The sequence below is a fragment of the Microcaecilia unicolor genome, chromosome 10 (assembly GCF_901765095.1).
Source record: "Microcaecilia unicolor chromosome 10, aMicUni1.1, whole genome shotgun sequence".
Classification (NCBI taxonomy): domain Eukaryota; kingdom Metazoa; phylum Chordata; class Amphibia; order Gymnophiona; family Siphonopidae; genus Microcaecilia; species Microcaecilia unicolor.
The window spans coordinates 78,642,194-78,655,340 of record NC_044040.1 but is presented as its reverse complement, the minus strand read 5'-3'; the positions used below and the strand labels follow the sequence as shown (position 1 = coordinate 78,655,340).

At 37.7% G+C, this 13,147-nt stretch overlaps 1 protein-coding gene across 6 annotated transcripts in view; it reads right to left on the bottom strand.

The window, feature by feature from the left end:
• USP15 (ubiquitin specific peptidase 15) overlaps window positions 1-13,147 on the bottom strand; it is a 519,523-nt gene that overhangs the window by 339,451 nt on the left and 166,925 nt on the right. For 4 of the 6 annotated variants that reach the window (XM_030217240.1, XM_030217241.1, XM_030217246.1 and 1 more), the window contains one exon: window positions 5,288-5,371. The exons of the other annotated variants lie outside the window; for them this stretch is intronic. In XM_030217240.1, the coding sequence (XP_030073100.1) occupies window positions 5,288-5,371 (84 nt within the window). The remainder of the gene's footprint in view (window positions 1-5,287; window positions 5,372-13,147) is intronic. 6 annotated transcript variants of the gene reach the window in all.

The following is a 13,147-nucleotide window of genomic DNA, read 5'->3' as shown; positions in this document are numbered from 1 at the left end:
TGGCACGCGTGCCATAGGTTCGCCATCACCGTACTAGAACAATGCTTCTTAACCCAGCCCTCAGAGCACACCCAGCCAGCTTTTCAAGATATCTACAATGAATAATCATGAGAGAAATTTGCATGTACTCCTTCTTTGGTACGCAAATCTCTCAAGCGTATTCATTATGGATATCCTGAAAACCCAACTGTCTGGGTGTCTCTTAAGGACTGAGTTAAGGAGCACTGTGCTAGAAGTAGAAATACTGAAGAATTCCAGCCTACACCAGCCCTTTATACTGGTGGTATCACTGGAAAAAATTCAGTATCTCCACCTGTTGTTCAGGAACCAACCTATTGGTTCAACTGGTCTAGTGGGATGATAATGAAGTAAGGTTTTTACTATGATGTGGAGTAAGCCCGAGCTAGTTACCTTTTATTTTAATGTTTTAATATCCGAGTGTTATATTAATAATTTTGTTGTTGTTTTATTATGTATGTCTCTATTTGATATGCATAGATTTTGGCAGAATATAAACAGATAAAATCTGGACAAAACCTGAGTTTGAGTCACTATCTGCAACTGTTCTACTGATAAATAGGATCTAATCTGAACAATCTAATAAAATAAATTGTGCAAGCTTGGATAAATGCACATAAAAAATACAATGATCTAAATAATTATTAATACTGATATTTGAAAAGCATCACATAACAGGAGAAATAGTATCCTTGCTTTAATCAAAAGCCACAAAATTTGTTTTAATCCTTTTGAGGAAGATAGTAAATTTTTATGCTTCTTACAAAATTACCACAAGTGTTGGACAAAGTAGGTCTGGCTGGATACAATATGAGATGGTGCCACAAAGCCACAGTGGATAAAATGCTATCTTGTCATGCCTTTTTTGTACACAGATCATCTGACATTAGCACATCCCAGCTTTGTACTATAGGATTTCTATTTGTTAGTTTTATCATTTTTTTCTATACTGGTCATCTATATATTTAATGTATTTATTTGTGTTTCATTGATTCAAATTTCAATTTCTTGTTCTCAGCGGATTAGTCATTATTTGTTTAAGGTTTTGGCTGACAAGTGATTATTGAAGTGACTATTTCCCACAACTATACCATTTGCCACTTGATTTCCTTGTATGCTGGTCTTCTGAACTTTTAAAAACGTTTGTTGGTTTGAAAATTCTGTGCTGCTTCCTCCACACTTACTACTATTTATCATTTCTATAGCGCTACTAGACATATACAGTGCAGTGCACCGGACACAGACAGTCCCTGCTCAACAGAGCTAACAATCTAATTAGGACAGACAAACAGGACAAATAAGAGATAAGGGAATTACTAAGGTGGGAATGATAAAACATGGGTACTGAACAAGTGAGTAAAAGTTAGGAGTTAAAAGCAGCATAAAAAAAAAGGCTGGCTTTTAGCTGGTAGATTCTTTCGTTCCTTTCATTATTTTAGAATTATTATTATTATTTATTGCATTTGTATCCCACATTTTCCCACCTATTTGCAGGCTCAATGTGGCTTACAGAGTTTGGTTATGACATAATCATTCCATGATATCAGATACAATTAGTAATGTACAAAGATTATGTGAGGGAAGACAGAAGGAAGGTGTTAGGCAGGATAGAAGGTGGACAATAATAACTAGGTGGATTGGTGAGGTAATTTTGTAAGGCTATGGGTTCTCTTTGTAGGCCTTGTTGAAGAGATGTGTCTTCAAAGCTTTGCGGAAGTTGGTTATTTCGTCAATAGCTTTCAGGGCTGTAGGTAATGCATTCCACAACTGCGTGCTCATGTAAGAGAAGGTGATGGCATATATCAGCTTGTATTTTAGTCCTTTACAGCTAGGGAAGTGCAGATTGAGAAACCTGCGGGATGATCTTATGGCGTTTCTGGGAGGCAAGTCCACGAGGTTTAGCATGTAGATTGGGGCGTCTGCATGGGTGATTTTTTGTACAATCGTGCATATCTTGAATGCAATGCGTTCCTTGAGTGGGAGCCAGTGAAGCTTCTCTCTTAGGGGTTTTGCACTTTCATATTTAGTTTTTCCAAATATGAGTCTGGCGGCGGTATTCTGGGCTGTTTGGAGTTTTTTGATAGTCTGTTCTTTACAACCAGCGTACAATGCGTTACAGTAGTCCAGGTGACTTGTTACCATTGACTGTACCAAGGTACGGAAGATATATCTCGGGAAGAAAGTTTTTACTCTTTTGAGTTTCCACATAGAGTGGAATATCTTTTTCGTTGTGTTCTTCACGTGAGCATCGAGTGTGAGGTTTCGGTCAATGGTAACTCCAAGAATTTTTAGATTTTGTGCGACGGGGAGAGAACAGTATAGTGTGGTTATGGTGGAGTAGTTGTTTTTGTTGTGTTGTGAGGTGAGTACAAGACATTGTGTTTTCTCTGCGTTGAGTTTTAGCTGGAATGCATCCGCCCAGTAGTGCATGATTTGGAGGCTTTGGTTGATCTCGTTGGTGATTTAGTTTAGATCATGTTTGAATGGGATGTAAATCGTGACATCGTCAGCATATATGTAGGGATTAAGGTTTTGATTGGCTAAAGGTATCATCATTAGGTTGAAGAATAGAGACTGTTTATGGCCTATTTAACACATTTTGGACATTTGGATCTACTGATGCTGTTAAGTATTCCTGGCAGTTTCTGATGTTTGTTCAGTATGTTTGATTTGTTCTTTTGAGATTCAATGAGCACTTAGGATATACAGCTCGGCATATAATGGCTTTTCTTGCTTTTAAATCTAAACAGTCTACGATTCTAAAGCTGTATAAGAGTGCAAGGATTGCAAACTGATGAATGGCTTGTATGTTATTCCATATAAAGTGCTTTTCAACATCAGTTTCAGTCTTTGATAGTACTTTTGCTTATTTTTTTCTGTCAGTGATTTGGGCTGGATTGTATAGCACCTTCATTTATTCCTAGATTATTTATATACACTTTCCTGTTTGAAGACTGATACAAAATATCTTAATCAATGAGATGTTTTCAGTTTACTTAGTTCTTCAATAAGAAAGGTCACCTTAGCAACAAATGCCATTCTGATGTCATCTGAAAAGAATGACAGGTATACCCACAAATATTTAAAAATATGACCGTAGATTGCAACTCTGTTCCTAGCACACTATTCCCATGGGAATTTCCATGTATGGTGCGTGCAATTTTTTCGGTGAACCTATTTATATGTGCATATCCAGTCATACAATTTTATAAAAGTCCTTCTGTGTGTGTAAAACAGGCTTTACATGTGGACAAAAAAAAAACCCAAATTACTTAAAAAAGGAGATTCTGTGAACATAAAAAGATTCCCTACCTATTTGCAAGCTGAAAGGAACACGGCCTTCTACAGATATTACTACCTTAACATGACTGTAAATAGACAGTGATTGAGGAAGTCAAGTGACTGACTATCCACAGGAGTTTGTGCACCATTGGGGACAAGATCTTGGCTACAGTGTCTTTTTGAACTTCCCAGCCATGATTGGAGAATTCTGGCAAGTTCCCTGATAGCTTTCATTGGGCTATTTTAGAGGAACCAAACATAACTCAGGGCATTGGCTCACCAGGCACTAACATTTTATAATACTAACTCCTAGAGCACCACAATGTTGTAACCTTCTGCAGGCAACTGAAAGATCTGGCTGTCCAAAAACCTCATTTTGGATGCATGTCAGCTAGGGTTACCATAAGTCTGGATTTACCCGGACATGTCCAGGCAACCAGACGGGTTTTGCCAATCTGCCCATTTGTCCAGAAATCTGGACAAACGGGCAGATTGCTAGCCTCCCCTCCCCTTACTTACTAGTGCCCTGGTAGTCTAGTGACCTCTTCTGCCTTCGGGACAGGAAAGAGCCCCCTCTTTCCTGCCCGAAGCGCTGCCCTGCATGCATCCTTCCTGTTGCTGATCCTCGGAGCCGATTCAAAATGGTGGCCGAGAGTTGAAGTGACCTCACGAGACTTCAACTCTTGGCGGCCATTTTGACTCGGCGCCGAGGATCAGCAACAGGAAGGATGCAGGCAGGGCAGCGCTCCGGGCAGGAAAGAGAAGCGGTCACTGGACCACCAGGGCAGTAGTAAGGTAAGGAGAGGGGGTGACGGGGAGGGGAAAATGTGACAGAGGATGGAGCGAGGGTATGACAGGGTCGGGTGTGTGGTGGGGTGGGGCATGTGTCCTCCTTTTGGGGGGACAAAGTATGGTAACCCTAATGTCAGCTAACCCCTTCAATCCTGGTCAACATAAATTGAACACTCAAAATACAAAAAAATGGTCTCTCTCAACAAAAAAGTAGCTAAAAAATTATTGACATATTTATTATACAATTATACTTTAAAAAATCACTCAGTTCCAAAAATACAAAATTCAAGTAAGACTGAAATGGCATACTGATATTCAGTAAATTTCATTTGCTAAGAAGGACAAACCTTCAATCTTCTTAATTCCAAAGCAAACTGAACTCAAGATTCATAACCGACTAAGTCAGCTGTGGACATTAAAGCGCCTTCAGTCACAAATTTATGTTGCTCCTAAAGCAAACACTCCCTTAGCTGAAGGGACCTGTTTCGCTGTTCATTCAGGCTTCATCAGGGTCAAAGACGGAAAAAGCAGCATAATGAAATACTGCAAGTGGCTGTGATTCAAACTCACGATTCAAAATAATGGTGCTTTACATAAACTGAAGCCAGAAACTGTAGGATACTGCAGAATTTTACCTCAGTAAGGATGATACTGACAAGGCAGAAGAAGAGTTTGTAAGGGAAGGTAGTTCTCAGTGGGGCAGACAGAAGACCTACATTATAACAAAAAATCACAGTGATACATAAAACTTCCATTTTGGCATAGGAGATTTTAAACTTTATTTGACAAGGATTAATGCTATAAAGTACTGAAATAAAATAATTTAAAAAATTGCTGCAGCTGGAACAGAAACATATGTTGGAGGCTGGGAGAGTTTGGGCATGTAAGATATTTAACTGGCTTTCACTGGTACAAAGGGGAGGGAGGGATTCTGGTTCCTTGCTATCCTATAGCCAACAGCAAATTCTGAACTGGTTTATTTGGCCTTGACTATAGTGCTGAAGTTACTGTACCCCTATGATATGACTTACATATAGTATGGCATGAAGGGAGAATAACATTCATAAAACTGAATGGATCAATCACAAAAAGAAAGAAAAAAATCCCTGCAAAATAATGAACATGGTTATTTTTTAAATAACTATGAATCATTAATTCTGTTAAATGAATAGCTCTGAAGAGGTGAGATGCTTACTTTCTGTTGCTGATGCTGTTATAATTATTTGATAGAGATGGAGAGATCTTTGGTAAAGTTGAAAAATTGGATGCACCTGGGGACCTTGAAAAATATGAAAATGTTAAATTAGATAAAAAAAAGTTTAAAATTTGAAATTATAAAGAAAAAATTATGGCAATGTACACAAAGCATGTAAAAGAGAAAAAGTTACATATAATAAATGGGAATTATTTTAGTCTGACAAATTTATGACTTTTCAAAACTTGCATTCTTTTAAATATTTCTATTTGAATAGTTTCTTTTTATTTGTCATTGAATTCTTTACGGACTGCAATATGTTTGTTCAACCATAGCCAAAACAGTTTAAAGTAGCTGCTGTGGGAAGCTAGATATTTCAAGACACCTGCCACACAGTTACAGTCTTATCTTTAAGTAACCAGCTTATATCCAGCTCAAGCTGGTAGGGAAAAGTCATTATTTTAAAGCTGCTTGATAACTTATGTGAAAATTGGTAGTTTCAGTCCAGTTCCTTGTACACTAGTATCCAGAATCATTAGGCATCAAGAGCTGTATTGGCCATTATTATAGCATAACATAGAACATAACTGCAGATAAAGTCCAAATGATCTAGTCAGTCTGCTCAGTATAGTCCAAATGATCTAATCAGTCTGCTCAGTATTTCTGCTATTGATATTTTTATATGTGTATTGTATTTATTTTGTATCATCATGCACATATTTATAAATTATTCTGTCAATGTATTCATTATAATTCACGTCTTGAACTTTCAATAGGAGAGGCAAACTACTCATTTTAAATTAAATTAAAAAAACCTCTACCATAGTACAGCACTAGTGGAACCACTACTGGCAATTTAAATAGCGAGGCCAAGATTTAATGAAAAACAAATAATAAAAACATTCTACTAAGCAAGCAATGCAGAAAATAAATATCTTTTTTCCCCAAAATATTCCCCCCCCCCTAAAAAAAAAGCAGCAACTGAAACACAAGCCAGAAAAATACCTGTGCTTGAATTAAGCCCTCTCCAAAAAAACGGCAGAGATTTCTTAAACCAAGTTGAGGCTTTATTTAGCATGCAGAGACTAATCTAAGTAATTATGCACTACAGCTGTGTGCTAAATTCAACGCAATTTCCTAAAAGATGCGTAAAAATATATTTGTATGCCTGATCCAGTAAACAAATTGTAGGCAAAAATGTGTGCAAATAAAGGAGAGCACGCCAATCTCCACGTAAATCTGACTACATTCTAGTATGTCAAACATCCACTGCAAAAGAATCAATATCTCGTGCAGAGATTTACTGGGTCCTGGAGAAGCACAACATACACACACATTTCTATGCATATTAGATAGGCATGTCTGGAAAGCCAAATATATAGCCTGTGCATAAACATTATTGATATGGACATCATGTAAATTTCTGCAGTTTAGTGCACTAGAACACAAATGGACCACAGCATGGACATAATTGACTATGGGAGGAAAGAATATCCCTGAAGCATTTACTTCAAAACAAGATGAAATGTCAGGTTTCTAATGCAGGTAAGTGAATTTCTTGATATAGTTTTTAACGGATAATGGGTATTATACAGATGATAAGGAAAGGGAGACAGATATATGAATATGAAAACATTTTTTTGAGAGGTGAATGGATCAATGACAAAATAAAAATGGCAAAGTTACACCAGGGATTGACAAATCCTGGGTGCCATGGCACCTAGAAATTTATTTATTTATTGTATCTGTATCCCACATTTTCCCCACCTATTTGCAGTCTCAATGTGGCTTACAATATTACAACATGACAGGCGTCAATCAAGCGTAAGTAAACAAATGTAACATAAAAGGGTATAATCTAATCAGAAATCAGAAAACAGTCAATCAAGCAAGTAGTAATGTTTTACAGTTCTTATAATTGATTATGGTAAGCCTTATTAAAGAGATTAAGTTTTTAGTGTTTTTCGAAAGTTGGTTAAGTCATAAATAGTTTTCAGATCAAGTGGTAATGCATTCCACAACTGAGTGCCAATGTAGGAAAAGCAGAACGCGTGTACTAGTTTATATTTTAGACTTTTACAACTAAGTAAATGAAGTCCCAGGAATGTGCGAGCTGATCTTTTAGCGTTCCTGGGTGGCAAATCAATGAGGTCTGACATATAGGCCGGAGCATTTCCATGGATGACTTTATGAATCAGAGTGAAAATTTTGAACACAGTGCGTTCCTTCACTGGAAGCCAATGAAGTTTTTCTCTAAGGGGGTTTGCACTTTCATATTTGGTCTTGCCAAATATGAGTCTAGCTGCAGTGTTCTGGGCTGTCTGAAGTTTCTTGATGATATACTCTTTACAGCCGGCAAACAACGCATTGTAATAGTCCAGATGGCTCAGCACCATAGATTGTACCATGTTGCGAAAAATGTCTCTTGGGAAGAAAGGTTTTAGTCTTCTAAGTTTTCACATAGACTGAAACATTTTCTTGGTTGTATTCCTCACATGATGTTCAAGTGTAAGATTTCGATCTATTGTGACTCCAAGGATCTTCAAGGTGTCTGAGACAGGAAGGGAAAAGTGTGGTGTGGTTATGGAGACGAATTTGCTTGTATTATGTTGTGAAGTACAAGGCATTGCACTATTTCAGCGTTAAAGTTTTAATTGAAAAGCATTAGCCCAAGAATGCATAATTTGGAAGATTTGGTTGATATCGTCCATGATTTCAATTAGGTTGTCTTTGAACAAAATGTAGATTGTCACACCATCTGCATATATATATATATATATATATATATATATATATATAGGTTGAGACCTTGATTGGATAATAACTTGGCAAGTGGTGTCATCATTAGGTTGAAGAGGGTCGGGGAGAGTGGAGATCCTTGGGGCACTCCGCATTCCGGTATCCATGAAGTTGAAGTGTTCAAGTTGGATTTCACTTGGTATGATCTTAAAGTTAAAAAAACCTCTAAACCAATTGAGAACATTACCTCCCACTCCGAAGTATTCCAGAATGTTTAATAATATATTATGGCTTATCATATCAAAAGCACTGGACATGTCATATTGAAGAAGACGTATGTTGTTGCCAGTTGCAATTGCTCGTCTGAATTTAGTAAGAAGAGTAGATAATACTGTTTCAGTGCTATGGTTAGATCTAAATCCAGATTGAGAGTAATGAAGAATAGAAAATTTGTCTAAGTAGTTAGTGAGTTGTTTGGTCACCAGACCTTTCATTAATTTGGTTATCAGGGGAATGGACGCTACTGGTCGATAGTTAGTTAAGTCATTTGCTTTTTTCTTTAAGCCCTTGGGAATTGGGGTGAGTAAAATATTTCCTTTATCCTTTGTGAATAGTCCCTTTTGTAGCATATAATTCAAATATGTCGTGATATCAGATATAAATTGTTGAGGAGCTGATTTTATAAGGTAATTAGGGCAAAGGTTTAGTCTGCAATGGGACTTGGCAAACTTTTTTAGGGCTAGGGAGGTAGAATCATCCAATAGTATTATCAAAGTTAGTCCAGGTTCTGTCAGCAGGGTATTCACCAGGGAGTGGATCAAGGCAGTGAAGACATTATATGTAGTCTGTGGAATAAATGGGTATCGTGAGCCGTATCTTTATAATTTTCTCTTTGAAATATTTAGCAGGATTATCTGCAGAAGGAATGTCTGTGCTATTAGAGGTAACCGGCATGATATTTAGTAGTTTGCTCACAAGCTGGAAGAGTTTATTTGTGTCTTTATAGTCTGTCCCAATTTTAGTTTTGTACAATGCTCTTTTAGTTCGTCTGATAGCATATTTATATTTTCTTTGTAAATGTTTCCAAGCGTTGAATGTGGAGTCATCCTTCTTTTTATTCCATGCTCGTTCGCTCCTTCTAACTTGGGTTTTTAATTTTTTCAGTTCTTCATTAAACCATGGTATTGCGTTTTTTCTGGATGACGTTCTAGTTTGTATTGGTGCTATGTTGTCTAAAATGCTTCTGCGCCTATTGTCCCATTCTTGAAGAAAGTGAATTGATTCCGTTTGTGCTAACCAGTCATCATGATAAAATTGTTGCCAAAATATAACCGGATTTGCCCTCTAGTGGTATAGGATAGACGTTCTTTAATGTGGTGCACTTCTTTTATTCGCCATTGAAGAAGATTTAATTTATAGTGATCATACCATGGTACCGCTGTCCATATTGTAGATGTTAGTAAATGATTTAAGTCTGATGAGAATTTATATGTGATGATATTGAGTGAGTGTCCTTTAATAGGGGTAGGTTCTATATTTGGCAAGTGAAGATCCCAAAATAGGAAGAAATCCAAGCATTCACACACATTAATAGAGTTAAGGTCTTCCAAGTGCAGATTTATATCCCCTACTATGATAAGGTTGGAGGTTGAAACACATGTGTTCGATATAAAGTCCATAATGTGTGTTTGACAATCTAACCAATTTTCTGGAAGTCTGTAAAATAGGACAACATTAAGGTGGTCAAGTAGATTTATATGATTAATTCTGACTGAGGCGATTTCGAGTTGGGGAAGTATTGATTCGGTAATGGAAGGAATAGTAAAGTGGGATCTATGAATTATAGCTATACCACCTCCTCTTTTTCCATTCCTTGTCCAATGGGTAATTTTATAACCAGTGGGGCATAAGTCAAGAATTATTGGGACTTTAGGATCATGAATCCAGGTCTCATTGATAAAAAGAAGATCAAGACTATCTGATATGATCCAATCAGTTATAGTTGTCATTTTATTAACTGCTGACCTAGCATTTATATATCCTAGTTGGATTGGTTGGTAAGATTCAGTGAGGGTCAAAGATGTATTAATTTTTATTAGTTGTCTATCCTCTTGGAATCTGGTCTTATTTTGTCCTTTCTTCCCTTTAAATTGGTTATGACCATATGTAATGGATTTTCCTTTTAGTTGATTGTTGTTCTTCTGGTGAGAAGTAATAAAGTTAGGTAATCTACAAGGATTAAATAGTGTGGGTATATTATTGTCTATGGGATTGTCAATATGTGAGAGATCAGGGACAGGGAGTGGATTATTAAGAACAACTTGTTAGTATTAATTTTGGCTTTGATTTGTATAACAGCAAAGTTAATAAAGAATTAATGGTTAACAATTAAGGGTAATATGACTGGTGAAACTTACAATTAGTAATGCAATTTGTAAAATATAATCTAGTGCGAAGAGAGCAACTATAACTAACGATATTTTAACAAATAGTGAAGAATTCAATATAATGTATTATAGTGCCCTAGGCATTTATAGGTCAGTAATAAAGGTTAGTATTGCTTTAGCTAATAAGATTTTAGCAGACAGTAAGGATAGTCAATAAAGTACAATAGGCACTTATAAGTCATTAAGTTCAATAGACACTTATAAGTCAGTAATCAATAATAAAGTTCAATATAGCATTGACAAATAATGCAATAAAATGCAGTATTGGCAGATTAGAGGTTAGAACCAGTAATACAAATCAATTATGCAATTCAAAATTATAACAATGTACTACTATGTACATGTATGTGTACATGTATACATAAATGGCAGTTAAAGGTTACAGTCAATAATATAAGTCATTAATGCGATTCAGAATTATATAATGTAATGGTATATTAACTATTAAGAGATAGTTAACAGCAAATAAGGCAGAAAGAGTTAATAAGAGTCAAAGGACTAAAATGAAGACCTAAGAGGTGTTAGTCTCTTTACTGCTCACTATATTATTATAGACAAGTACAGATACAGGTCTAAGAGTGGAGATGATATTCAAGGGCGAATTGAAATTGCATCAGTTAACATTGGTAATACGAATAAAGTTAATCTACATATTTTCAGTGAGATTTACCTAAGAACTGAGGAAGCATAAACAGATAATTGGAATTAGACAATCTATGTAAAAGTTCTTTAATTATAATAATAGCTAGTATTCTTTCCGTTGTCAGGAGCAGGTTAAATTGATAGTTTACTTTGAAGGAGCATAAAGATAAAGTATAATTAAGCTATGCTGTTATCTAACATAGTAAATGACGGCAGAAAAAGACCTGCATGGTCCATCCAGTCTGCCCAACAAGATAAACTCATATGTGCTACTTTTTGTGTATACCCTACCTTGATTTGTACCTGTCCTCTTCTGGGCAAAGACCATATAAGTCTGCACAGCGCTATCCCCGCCTTCCAACCACCAGCCCCGCCTCCCACCACCGGCTCTGGCACAGACCGTATAAGTCTGCCCAGCACTATCCCCGCCTCCCAACCACCAGCCCCGCCTCCCACCACCGGCTCTGGCACAGACCGTATAAGTCTGCCCAGCACTATCCCCGCCTCCCGCCACCGGCTCTGCCACCCAATCTCGGCTAAGCTCTTTAGGACTTTCCAAGTCTCTCTCTCATGTACTCTTCCCCAGCCTTCACCCCTGTCTCTTTTTCTCTCTCATGTATCTCCCCCACCTGGCCTTCACCCCAACTTTCTCTCTCTTATGTACTCCCCCCAGCCTTCACCCAATTTCTGTCTCTTTCTTTCATGTACCCCCCCCCCCCCCAGTCTCTCTCTCTCACTCGAGTCCCCCTCCCCACCAGCATTTAATTTTGCTCAGCTTCTGTTCTACTGCTTTAGTTTCCGACAGTAGTAAAAAAATTAAAAATGAAATAAACAAAAGTAAACAGTCAGAGAATCTTATGTCCTTCTATTATAAGATGTTGGGTTGCTTCACTGAAGAAATCAGTTTAGTCCAGGCTTGGCCAAGCTTTTTCTCTCTCTAATGTCCCCCGGTCTTCACTCAGTTTCAGTTTCCCCCAGCCTTCATCCCCCTCCCCCAGTCTTCACTCAGTCTGTCCCTCAATCTAATCTCACTTTCTCATGTCCCCCTCCAGGAATTATCAAGTCTCTCTCTCTTTCTCTCTCATGCCCCCACCCCATCAGCTTTAACCCAATCTCTCTCTCTCATGTACCACCACATCCCCCCAGCCTTGATTCAGTTTCTTTCCCCTCATCTGGCTCCAGATGGTTATTACGAGGCAGCAACATGGTACTCAAAAACAATTAACGTCTAGCTATAAGAAACCTTCAGCAAGCATAATATCGTAGTAATGAACAGAAATCGACGGTGATGGCAGTGGGAAACAGAATAATGTCTAGATGCAGTTTGTATTGGTGCTGTAATTACTCGCCGCTTAGGACTACCTTGTCAGCACCAGGGCCTCCGTCTCAATTCGTTTGAACTCGTCCTACCACCGGCTGAGTTCCCGGTCCTGCCTTATTAATGCCAGGGTGTCCGTCTCATTCGTTTGAGCTTGTCCTTCCAATGGCTGTATTCTTGCAGCAACACTCTCTGTGTTTCACTGGTCTCTCCAACCCGACAATCAGCTGATCTGTCGGTCAATAGATCCTCAAAGGCTGGTCTGGTTGGCTGCAACGGTCAGCACCACGTGGCAAGATGGGAGGAGCATCGGTTGGTAAGCGAAGGCCTCAGCTAACAAAAGGGATCGCTGACCTCTTAATCACAGCTCGTTACTCCACCGTCTAGCTGGCAGCCAAAAGTCAGTAGCTCCACTTTTTCATGTTTTGCAAATGTATTACTACATTGCTTGGTTCTTAAAAATGCACAATTATAAAATGTCCATAAACACTTATTCACTAATCTTTTTTCTGTTTCCAATACTGCAAATTTCAGTATGTGCTCACTTATAAGTAATTCTTCTCTTGCTCCTCATATATGCATATTGTCTTACTAAATGTAAATGGGTTAAACAACCCAATAAAAAGGGAAAAGATTATTTCTATATCTTAACACAATTGATCCAGACATCATCATACTTCAAGAAACACATCTGCTAGAGCTGATTATAAGCAT